Source organism: Amphiura filiformis, chromosome 10 (assembly GCF_039555335.1).
Source record: "Amphiura filiformis chromosome 10, Afil_fr2py, whole genome shotgun sequence".
In the NCBI taxonomy this organism is placed as follows: Eukaryota; Metazoa; Echinodermata; class Ophiuroidea; order Amphilepidida; family Amphiuridae; genus Amphiura; species Amphiura filiformis.
This window is the reverse complement of record NC_092637.1, coordinates 19,075,253-19,088,875: the sequence shown is the minus strand read 5'-3', so window position 1 is coordinate 19,088,875 and position 13,623 is coordinate 19,075,253. Positions and strand designations below refer to the sequence as shown.

The following is a 13,623-nucleotide window of genomic DNA, read 5'->3' as shown; positions in this document are numbered from 1 at the left end:
ATTAAAATTAAAGTATTCAATAGTAAAATGGTCATAAAGAGATAAAAATATCAGATGATTAATGACAATAAAAGTAATTGAATGCAACATTATCTTGCATAATTATAATGGCTCACTTTAATACTGAACAATTCTGAGTTTGGAATCTACCAGTTTATTGATAGCGAACCCCGAAAATCCGACTATGGACATTGAATTTTAAGCAGAACTTTACCCTGGGACTTTGCTCTCTAAAAACACACTGTCAAGCATACCTGTTTATCAGTCCATTAACCACAAGTACTAAGCAAGGTATAGTACAAGACGCGCTAGATGTTTGATGAGAGATTAACTTTTGCGTCAACACAAAAGCGCCGCAAATACCACAGACAGTTGTGTACGGTGTAGTTAATGGTAATGGCGCGGGCCCGGAAGATTTAAACCATAGCGAGGTATGGGCGACCAATCACAAGGCAGATCCATTTAAAGATGCATTACATCATGGCCAATTTTAGTTAGGCCAGAAATTGGCCTAACTCTCCATAGAGTCCCGTGTTAAAAATCTTAACCGCAAGGCAAAGTCAGTAGTCCACTTGGGAAGCTAACAAACAGAAGGAGTGCAGTAACTGAAAAGATCAGATACAGATGTGAAAATCTATCAGTTGCACACAAATCAATATAAATCAGAGTTTTATGCTTTATGTATTGCCAGAGTATGCAAAATGGGCAAGTGGACTACGGAGAAGTCTAAAACCCACTGAGAAAGATTCAATCTGAATCATCCACAGAGGGAGGGTGAGTTTCAAATATAGTTGGTTTATTCCATTTGAAATTCATACTCCTCCTGCGGAAGATGTTTCCAAAATCTTTCACTGGTGGAGGGTGGATTTTAAAGGGAATAGCCTATGGCAAGCCTCAAGGTAGTGATGGCTCAGATTATTGAATTTGGCACTTTGGGGCCTAAAATGGCCAAATATGAGGTTAATTTGGTCAGAAACCCACATACAGGCATCAACATTGGGGGGGATGATTGTATGGACCACCCCTCCGGAAAAAAAGGGATCTACGCCTATGCTTAGAGGGCATGTTGGCGCAGCGGTACATGCTCTACCTTGTAATCGGTGGGTTGCGAGTTCGAGCCCCGCCGGTGCCATTGTGTTGTGCTCTTGGGCAAGGTGCTTTACCTTACTTGTCTCTCTCTACCCAGGGGTGAAATGGGGAGCTGTTATGAATATTGTCCATTAAGCGCCGCCCAAAGGTATAAGCATGCCTTGGGCATTGTATGGCAGCTGACATATTCTAACGACAGCGGAATAAATGTAAAGCGCTTTGGTACATGTTCACATGTAAAAGGCGCTGTATAAATACCAACATTTATTTTTTAAATTTTATTTATGCCTCTAGAGTACTCTCATGGCTGTTCATTTACCCAATTCCAAATGCACAGTGAGAAAGGAAGTCTTAAGTTAATTTGCATAGGTTGCCAATTCATTTCAACCCTAAGTTCAGTACCCCTGTAAGTCACCACTGGCAGGAGTTGAACCTGGGACTTTATGCATCAAAGACGAGTAGTACTCTAACTATCAGGCCGTCAGTTGTTTTTATTACTTAAGCCCATTTTAGAGATCAGGTTTCATTCATTTCCTGTTGTTGTTAGCGGTCAAGTTTCTTTTATATCCTGTTGTTTTTTACATCAGGTGTGGTGACAATTTCATCATTTCTGACGTATTATCTGATTGCTTTAGATTGGGTCATGCACTTACACAGCTATTTTTGTGGTTTTACTGACGTAGGCATGACCCAAACTACGATGTAATGTTCTTGGAAACAGTGATTACCAGTTGAATTCTATTAAATATTATCAAGTCCATTTGTGACAAACAGTTCATGGCCATGCACTATATTGGCAAATTTTCCAATCCTCAAAGCATTGAAGGCTAAGGGTATAATTGAAAATGACGTTATGTGATATTTAAGGCCCTCAAGGAAGAACGGATGATTAATTGTGTTTCAACTGATTGAGTGACCCAGGTTAAGGAAGAAAAACAAAACAAAAACACAAAACAAAAATGAACATAAAAAAATGTGCACCACTATTTGGCTGCAAACAAGATTCTCTTTAGGGGGAAATGAGGGGCAACCCCCACCCCCACCCCCATTTTGGCAAGGGGGATAATTTGGTACAAAATTGGGCAATCTTCAGTAATTTTGTTTTGAATGTGATAGGATGGGGCTACCAGAGGAGGGGGAATCAAGATTATTTGATATCAGAAGGACATTCCTTGTATTCAGAATTCAATTTGATATGTCTGGTGTGCTCGCATGTCCTAGAAAAATACTGTCGAAACATTTTTCTGCCTCCGCAGGAGGTAGTTTACTTTGAAATTGACACCTAAAATGCCGCACATTGCGCGGCATGTAGGCCGATTGTACAAATTTATATTCTGACAAGTACTCTAATTTCCGCCCAATATTGAGAGCCCAATATATATCCCCCACCGCTCTGCGCCATACAGAAAGTCGGCTATCGCCATTTCCGAATGCTCAAAAAGGTAATCACGCTTCCTCAGCATGTGCAATAAATTAGCATTAAAATTAATCTTATTCTGTAGGGATTCTAGAAACAACTAGCACGTGGCGCCAATGGCGTGGGTCTATCAAGTTCATGAATTATGCATTAGAATATTTTCAAGCTCATATGTTGTATAATTGAAGACCGAATTAAAAAGAGTAGCTTGCGTATGCCGTCCTGTCAACCAGACCAAAAATGCCATACTGCGCAGGTCAGCAACCAATCACGGCGCGCCTTTGTCATGACGTCAGACGCAAACTAGTCTTTTTTTAATTCGGTCTTTAATTATAGGTTGTAGCCTCAGCGCTCATCAGCAGCTTTATCGTAGAAGACAAGTTGGAAAACCTTTATACGGTGGCGATGGGAATACACATCAAACAAGATTTAATTTCATGATTACATGAAACCTGATTATCAATGCAAAAACTTTGGCTGGAGAAGTTGAAGCTAACGTTCATGGCGACACTTTGGATGTTATAATTTGACATCATGGATTGTTTTGTGCAAAATTGGAGGTATTTTTGTGCCGCGGCGAGTCAGCGCAGACTGACTGGTATGCAGGCCTAGCTCGACTAGGCCACAATCATGATCATGATGCATTTGAACTGCAATGTATGGTATGATACGCCTAGCCACGCCTATGGCCGGCTTCATTGCTGTTCAAATACATGTACTAAAGTATTGCAATTTTATTGCGTTGATATAATGCGGAATAATTCGTTTTAAAGTATTTGCTTCCCCAATTCCCATGCGTGGTTGATCATGTTGGTGGTATGTATGTCAGTTTTTTACATTCTACTGAGTACTGTTGCAATATTTTTGCATGCATACCCATGACCATTTCAAGACTATGATTGAGAAATTTGCTTTTTGTTTCTTAAGATAAAAATAAAAGTAAAATGCAAGAGTCATCTTTCCCCACACAATACTTCTTACAAAAAAGGTGTTGATATTGGCCCTTTCGATGCAAGACAAAGCACAAATGAAGGAAACAAAACAAAACAATAATGTTTTTGATTTGTTATTCAATTACAAATACAAAAAAGTAATGGCCTATGAAAAGACCCCCCCCCTTTAGTCCTGAATACAAAATATAATAAACAAGCATAAAAGAATCTCATACGAAAATTTGTTACTCTGAAACATTGCAATCGTAAAAAAAATCCACGAGAAATGACTCTTGATACAACTTAGGCCTATATTTAAAAAACAGAAACGGCTGCCTGCATCTGGAACTCTTCATATCTGAAAGTTTGAAGGTCTAATTTCATACATCAGAATTATCTGCAGATTGCAAGATGGCTTTAGTTGACCGTGGCCCTATTGGCTAATGCACAAATTTAGATTTTCTTTCTATTTAAATAATATGTTAAAGTTTTAAATGCCCTGTAGATTACATTCGGTTCTTGAGATATGGCCTGTCAAAATGGCGCGAAACCAAAACAAAAAATTGGCAACAACTTTCTTTTTATTTTCTATATTTTGACAAGTCCAGTTGCCAGATGATTTTCTAATTACATGCATGAATTATGCAAAGTAAAGATTTCAGATACAATTAAAAGAGCTATGGTACTGAGGCATGGTACATGGGTAGAACACACACTATACTACAAAATTACAGTTGCGTTTTGGCAAATTTCAATTTGCATAATTAGGGCCACTTATTAGAAAAGTTGATTAGGGCCCTAATTAATTATGCAAATAGAAATTTGCCAAAGGCATCCATGGGTTTTAAATCTTATTTTGTAGCCGATCTGAACATTTTACTTTGTATAATTCTTGCATATATAATTAGAAAATAAGGCCTACCTGACAACATTGAATAACAAAATAAAAGAAATTTGTTGCCAACTTCTTGGTTTCAGCGCCATTTTGACAGGCCATATTTTGGTAACCGAATATCCGATTAAAATAAAATTTTCAGTCTTGTAATCAGGAGAGAATGGACTCACATATTTCAATCAGACAAAATCTATATCCAATAGCGTTACCTTAAAGCTAGCATTATAAGTGTCTCTTTAACTAATAACAAAAGGTGTCCACTGGTATCTTGTAGGCATTGTCTTTTTTAAAGACATTTCTTGTTAACACTTAAAAATGTTTATTAATTTTTTGACATGAATGCCAAAGTATGATATGTGATAGCAACATATTCTTGGAAATGATAGTAGCCTTGTACTTTGTATTATATTTGTTTAATTAAAGTTTAATGAGTGTATAATATGAGAGCTATCATGTATGATCGACCTTTTGTAAGCTTCACAGGATAAATCCAATTTTAGCAAATTAATAATGGCAGTATATTCTTGGAAATGAATAAATTTGCTGGTATATTGAAATGATGATTATCTGCATGCATGGTACAAATACATTATAAATTCCATATGGTATCAATATTTGTTTTAATGAAACTTACTACTGTGATATAATGTCATGTGAATGATATTGCATTAATTTTAATATACCACAGTAGGCTTATCTACTAATTATAACAACATTTTTGTGATATTTGCATCTATTATTAACCCTAACCCTACCCGTGTTTTTTTGCTATCGGAAGGGATAGAAGAAACAAAAAAGGAGAGAAGATGAGGAGAAAAGTCACTTGGCACCCCCGGGATTCGAGCCTGGGACCCCTCACATGCCACGCAGAAGATCCCCAGCATGTAGCCACACAGGTGACATTGGCCCGGCCAACGATTCCCTGGGTATATATGACTTGGGCTGATTGTGTCATCAAGTCACGTGCAATGCATGCACGCATAGTGGTTTTAATAGTGAGCTTTAGTGAGACCTAGTTGGGTTAGGGTTAATAAGATAATGCTTGCAATATTGGTATTATTTTGTACTGCTGATACTACAATGCTTATAATTGCTGTCCACTGTGGATGTATTGCAAAGAACTGTCATACTATTGCTATCCCTGCTGGTAGCACAATGCTCATAATATTGCTATCTATTGCTGATAGCACAATACTCATAATATTGCTATCTACTGCTGATAGCACAATGCTCATAATATTGCTATCTACTGCTGATAGCATAATGCCCATAATATTGCTATCTACTGTTGATAGCACAATGCCCATAATATTGCTATCTACTGTTGATAGAACAATGCTCATAATATTGCTATCTACTGATGATAGAACAATGCTCATAATATTGCTATCTACTGCTGAGAGCACAATGCTCATAATATTGCTATCTACTGCTGATAGCACAATGCTCATAATATTGCTATCTACTGCTGATAGCACAATGCTCATAATATTGCTATCTACTGCTGATAGCACAATGCTCATAATATTGCTATCTACTGCTGATAGCACAATGCTCATAATATTGCTATCTACTGCTGATAGCACAATGCTCATAATATTGCTATCTACTGCTGAGAGCACAATGCTAATAATATTACTATCTACTGCTGATAGCACAATGCTCATAATATTGCTATCTATTGCTGATAGCACAATGCTCATAATATTGCTATCTAGTGCTGAGAGCACAATGCTAATAATATTGCTATCTACTGCTGATAGCACAATGCTCATAATATTGCTATCTACTGCTGATAGCATAATGCTCATAATATTGCTATCTACTGTTGATAGCACAATACTCATAATATTGCTATCTACTGCTGAGAGCACAATGTTCATAATATTGCTATCTACTGCTGATAGCATAATGCTCATAATATTGCTATCTACTGTTGATAGCACAATACTCATAATATTGCTATCTACTGCTGAGAGCACAATGCTCATAATATTGCTATCTACTGATGATAGCACAATATTGCTATCTACTGCTGATAGCATAATGCTCATTATATTGCTATCTCCTGTTGATAGCACAATACTCATAATATTGCTATCTACTGCTGATAGCACAATACTCATAATATTGCTATCTACTGATGATAGAACAATGTTCATAATATTGCTATCTACTGCTGATAGCATAATGCTAATAATATTGCTATCTACTGCTGATAGCATAATGCTCATAATATTGCTATCTACTGTTGATAGCACAATACTCATAATATTGCTATCTACTGCTGAGAGCACAATGCTCATAATATTGCTATCTACTGATGATAGCACAATATTGCTATCTACTGCTGATAGCATAATGCCATAATATTGCTATCTCCTGTTGATAGCACAATACTCATAATATTGCTATCTACTGCTGAGAGCACAATGCTAATAATATTTGCTATCTACTGCTGATAGCACAATACTCATAATATTGCTATCTACTGATGATAGAACAATGTTCATAATATTGCTATCTACTGCTGATAGCACAATACTCATAATATTGCTATCTATTGCCGATAGCACAATACTCATAATATTGCTATCTACTGCTGATAGCACAATGCTCATAATATTGCTATCTACTGCTGATAGCATAATGCTCATAATATTGCTATCTACTGTTGATGTAGCACAATGCTCATAATATTGCTATCTACTGATGATAGCACAATGCTCATAATATTACTATATACTGCTGAGAGCACAATGCTAATAATATTGCTATCTACTGCTGATAGCACAATGCTCATAATATTGCTATCTAGTGCTGAGAGCACAATGCTAATAATATTGCTATCTACTGCTGATAGCACAATGCTAATAATATTGCTATCTACTGCTGATAGCATAATGCTCATAATATTGCTATCTACTGTTGATAGCACAATACTCATAATATTGCTATCTACTGCTGAGAGCACAATGCTCATAATATTGCTATCTACTGATGATAGCACAATATTGCTATCTACTGCTGATAGCATAATGCTCATAATATTGCTATCTCCTGTTGATAGCACAATACTCATAATATTGCTATCTACTGCTGAGAGCACAATGCTAATAATATTGCTATCTACTGCTGATAGCACAATACTCATAATATTGCTATCTACTGATGATAGAACAATGTTCATAATATTGCTATCTACTGCTGATAGCACAATACTCATAATATTGCTATCTATTGCCGATAGCACAATACTCATAATATTGCTATCTACTGCTGATAGCACAATGCTCATAATATTGCTATCTACTGCTGATAGCATAATGCTCATAATATTGCTATCTACTGTTGATGTAGCACAATGCTCATAATATTGCTATGTACTGATGATAGCACAATGCTCATAATATTGCTATATACTGCTGAGAGCACAATGCTAAGAATATTGCTATCTACTGCTGATAGCACAATGCTCATAATATTGCTATCTAGTGCTGAGAGCACAATGCTAATAATATTGCTATCTACTGCTGATAGCACAATGCTCATAATATTGCTATCTACTGCTGATAGCATAATGCTCATAATATTGCTATCTACTGTTGTAGCACAATGCTCATAATATTGCTATCTACTGGTGATAGCATAATGCTCATAATATTCCCAGCAAACACAAAAACGTTTTAAAAACGTTTTAAATAAATTATATTTTGGCTTTTGGTTTAGGTAAAAACGTTTTAATAACATTAAAATGTCGGGTTATATAAAGGTCATGATAACGTTTTAAAACGTTTTGTATAAAAACACACTAAAACAATATTTTAAATGTTTTCAAAAAATGTTATTGTAGGGGAGAGCGGGGAGTGTTCGCCCTAGGGGCAGGTTCGCCCACCCCTTGTTTCTCAGTACTACGGCTATCAGGGAATTTGGTGATGGCAAAATTAGGTGACATAGGTCATTATAAACTTCTCATATTAGCTACGCGTCATATAGGGACGTGTTCATCGAACTGCAGCCAAAACAAAAAAATTACACCAAAACGTAATGTTTTCTTGCATTCATAATGTTGTATTATCATTAATACATAAATACAGATGGTTTTAATGGAAATCTGTATTGGGAACATATGGGATTTGTCAAAGATTTAATGCAGTTATAAACTCTTTATTCGATTTGTGTTTTGCATACCCAAGAAAATACAAAAATGTGCACAAGGGGCTCGTTAAGCCCTTTTGAGGATGGGGCTTGTTAAGCGCTATATCTTCCCGGGCGGACTTACCCCCAAACTGGAGGGCGGACCTGCCCCATCAGCGTATTATGCAAAATATTGATAATTAAACCATTAAACAAGGTAAAGTTATTATGTGATATCGGTATTACTCATACCACCGTTTATGTCCTAATCCATTTCTCCCCGAAGTTGTAAAACATGATATGTTTAAGCTCACTTTAGACCCCTACATTTTACCCTGACCCCACCCCTGCAACAAATTTAGTGACTTCCCAGAAGAGAATGAATGCCCTGTATACTCTTGCTAAATGTTTGCATTGAATATGTTATTGTTATGCAATGTTTAAACCCTTTTTGTGATTAGGGTGAACTTACCCCACCATATGGGGAACCTGCCCCAATATGGGGCAAGTTCGCCACTTTGCAAAACTTTTTTGTTTGCTCTATCCTGTTGCTATTGTAAGGTCTATAGTTCCGGGATTGTGGCCATATATAGCTAAGACATAGGGCTTTCACATGGGCTAATCAGGTCATCCCTAACCTTAAAATTGACATCGCTAGGCTGGTCAGAAAAAAATAGGGCGAACACTCCCCGCTCTCTCCTAAACTATTTTTGCAAACATTTTTGCCAAATATTGTGTCAATACTTAAATAACATTATGTTAAAATGTTTGAACCCAGCAAACACAGAAATGTTCTTAAAATGTTTTTTCAAAACCTTTTAATAACATTTAAATGTCGGGTTATATAAAGGTCATGAAAACGTTTTTAAAACGTTATTGAAAATATTTTGGGCAAACATTTTCGCAAAATATTTTTTCAACCCCAAAATAACATTTTGTTTAGAATGTTTTGTATCAAGTTTTCAAGAATGTTTTTGGAATGTTTTTAAAACGTTTTATACCATTTATATAACCCGACATTTAAACGTTTTCTGTAAAACATTTTTGTTTGCTGAGCACTAGATTATCAAAAATGTTTTTAAGGTTATGGAAACGTTTTATACTCTTAATATACCCTTTATATAACCCGACATTTAAACGTTTTCTGACAACCTTTTATAACCTTTTGCGAATGATGTCGAAAACGTTTTGTGTTTGCTGGGATTGCTATCTACTGTTGATAGCACAATGCTCATAATATTACTATCTACTGATGAGAGCACAATGCTAATAATATTGCTATCTATTGCTGATAGCACAATGCTCATAATATTGCTATCTACTGCTGATAGCACAATGCTCATAATATTGCTATCTACTGCTGAGAGCACAATGCTAATAATATTGCTATCTACTGATGATAGCACAATGCTCATAATATTGCTATCTACTGCTGAGAGCACAATGCTAATAATATTGCTATCTCTTGCTGATAGCACAATGCTCATTATATTGCTATCTACTGCTGATAGCATAATGCGCATAATATTGCTATCTACTGCTGATAGCACAATGCTCATAATATTGCTATCTACTGCTGATAGCATAATGCGCATAATATTGCTATCTACTGCTGATAGCACAATGCTCATAATATTGCTATCTACTGCTGATAGCATAATGCTCATAATATAGCTATCTACTGTTGATGTAGCACAATGCTCATAATATTGCTATCTATTGATGATAGCACAATGCTCATAATATTGCTATCTACTGCTGAGAGCACAATGCTAATAATATTGCTATCTACTGCTGATAGCACAATGCTCATAATATTGCTATCTACTGCTGAGAGCACACTGCTAATAATATTGCTATCTATTGCTGATAGCACAATGCTCATAATATTGCTATCTACTGCTGATAGCACAATGCTCATAATATTGCTATCTACTTATGAGAGCACAATGCTAATAATATTGCTATCAACTGATGATAGCACAATGCTCATAATATTGCTATCTAGTGCTGAGAGCACAATGCTAATAATATTGCTATCTCTTGCTGATAGCACAATGCTCATAATATTGCTATCTACTGCTGATAGCACAATGCTAATAATATTGCTATCTACTGATGATAGCACAATGCTCATAATATTGCTATCTACTGCTGAGAGCACAATGCTAATAATATTGCTATCTACTGCTGATAGCACAATGCTCATAATATTGCTATCTACTGCCGAGAGCACAATGCTAATAATATTGCTATCTACTGCTGATAGCACAATGCTCATAATATTGCTATCTACGGCTGATAGCACAATGCTCATAATATTGCTATCTACTGCTTATATAGCCCAATGCTCATAATATTACTATCTATTGCTGATAGCATAATGCTCATAATATTGCTATATACTGCCGATAGCACAAAGCTCATAATATTGCTATCTAATGCTGATAGCACAATGCTCATAATATTAGACATTTTGGATTTTAGTTTGACAAAACCAAGTGAATATTTGGTTATATCATAATATTGCTATCTACGGCTGATAGCACAATGCTCATAATATTGCTATCTATTGCAGATAGCATGCTAATAATATTGCTATCTATTGCTGATAGCATAATGCTCATAATATTGCTATCTACTGCTGATAGCACAGTGCTAATAATATTGCTATCTATTGCTGATAGCACAATGCTAATAATATTGCTATCTATTGCTGATAGCATAATGCTCATAATATTGCTATCTACTGCTGATAGCACAATGCTAATAATATTGCTATCTATTGCTAATAGCACAATGCTAATAATATTGCTATCTATTGCTGATAGCATAATGCTCATAATATTGCTATCTACTGCTGATAGCACAATGCTAATAATATTGCTCTCTATTGCTGATAGCACAATGCTAATAATATTGCTATCTATTGCTGATAGCATAATGCTCATAATATTGCTATCTACTGCTGATAGCACAATGCTAATAATATTGCTATCTATTGCTGATAGCACAATGCTAATAATATTGCTATCTATTGCTGATAGCATAATGCTCATAATATTGCTATCTACTGCTGATAGCACAATGCTAATAATAATATTGCTATCTATTGCTGATAGCACAATGCTAATAATATTGCTATTTACTAATAATAGCAGTATGCTTATATTTTTACTATCTTCTGATAGCACAATGACTTATTAAAACATTTATGACTTGTTTAGTTGCTCAACCACTATTTTATCAGTCTAAATCCATTGAGGTTCGACAGTGAACCTCATTGTAAGTACTGTTTTTTTAAATTTTTTATATGAATAACGCACAATATGTTATTATATATACTGAAAATTTCCCCCATGTAAACCAATACTATTACGTGGTGTAACGGTAAGTATCTCGCCTGCCACACAAGAGGTCCCAAAATCGATTCCAGCCCCCGGCGATAGTAAATTTTTTCTTCACATTCATTTTGAATCCAAAATTATTTATTTTCATGTGAAAATGTATACATTGCTCTGGGAAATATATTTTGTGCTTTTTTTTTTTCTGTAACAGGGCCAATAGAGCTAAAAACGCACCTTGGCTCAGGGCGTCATGTCCAGGCAGTACTGCCATCATATTGTCTGTTTTGTTTACGCTATTGGCTGTTGCCACATTGAATAATGTCGGCCACTGTCATCTGCGTTTTTTATCATTTGTACAATGTGTGGTATGAATGTGTAGCAGAGATCCTCATATCTATTTTGAATATGCACCTATTCTAATCATATTCTCTTTCATTTGATCTCTTTCCTACCGTGTGTGGTATGGTTGTGTAACAGAGGAGCCATATGTACTTATCCATGCAGGCATCAAGTCAAGATCCTTTGAAATGTGAAAATGCACCAAACCTAACCATACTTTCTCTTGTTTCATCTCATTCCTACAGTGTGTGGTATGCATGTGTAGCAGAGCAGCTATATGCACTTATCCATGTGGGCACCAAGTCATATGCAGAAGATGTTTTGTAAAAACTATCCAAGTCGCCGTGTCACAAAGACTACTTCCATTGAGGTGTGTGCTGTGCCGTGCCAAGATTCTACGACTCAAACAAACAGGGGGGCTCCCACCGGGGGATAGCGGTAAAGATGCAGTAGTGCTCGCTAAATATGAGGCAAGTCAGCAACAGCGGGTGGATAGTAGTAGTCAGCAACAACAGCAGCAGCAACAACAGCAGTAGCTAGGTTAGGGGTATAGTAGCGTGTATATAGATAGGTAATATTAATTGTATGATTGTATGGAGATTATCAGCACTGATTGTTACTCTTAACCCCCTGAGCACTACCTGCCGATCTAACATTGCCTCTGATTAATCAATTACATGATATTTGCACTTTAATCACCAATCAGAATGGAGCTTTGCAAATAATTCACCCCAATTTTTGTGTGTGGTGAAATTATTCTAACAATGTTGCTGATTGGGCCAATTGATAATGAAAACTTCTTTTTTGGCCAATCGGCAGGTAGTTCTCATGGAGTTAACTGTGTATTGAGATTATGCCTGGAACTCTATACAGGTGCAGGTGCAACGATCTTCCTCAAATAGCAAGATTAACCTTCTTAGCTAGAGTTTTGACAATACACCCAAAATCAAAACAAAGTCTAGGTATTCCGCAAGGTTTCATTTTGGGCCCAACAGTTTTGCTCAAGAAACCTTTCAGTTGTGCTTGAACTTATGATTAATAAAATGGCTTCCATGATTGGAGTTGAATGTAAAATGTTAAGAATGTGAATGCAAAGTGTGTCCAGTTTGTATATTTGTTTGTTTGTTTGTTTGTTTGGCTGTAGGCCTTGTAAATACTTTAAACTTTACATTGATTATCCAAGAATCTTGTTTGTCAGCAACAAGTTTGCTGACATTACGTAAAACATATCGACAGTTGGATGCGAGAAGGTACTATAAAGTGCCTTATTATTATTATTATGCACTTGTAAGTTTATTGCATTCAAGGGATGTTATTTTAAGAAAAGGCAGCTATTGTCACACAAACGGCAGCTATTATGCCTGCTATCTCCATACAATCGTACAATAATACTTAGTATGTATATATTAGATAGGGCCATCTATTATACATGGAATACAAAAGTCATGTATATGTATATATCGATTA

The 13,623-nt window shown here is 36.0% G+C and overlaps 1 protein-coding gene across 1 annotated transcript in view; it reads left to right on the top strand.

Annotated features, from left to right (window-relative positions):
• LOC140163241 (uncharacterized) overlaps positions 1 to 13,196 on the top strand; it is a 42,525-nt gene extending 29,329 nt beyond the window's left edge. The window contains exon 3 of the mRNA XM_072186638.1: positions 12,402 to 13,196. Coding sequence (XP_072042739.1) covers positions 12,402 to 12,692 — 291 coding nt within the window. The 3' untranslated portion in view covers positions 12,693 to 13,196. The remainder of the gene's footprint in view (positions 1 to 12,401) is intronic.
• Positions 13,197 to 13,623: the final 427 nt, after the last annotated feature.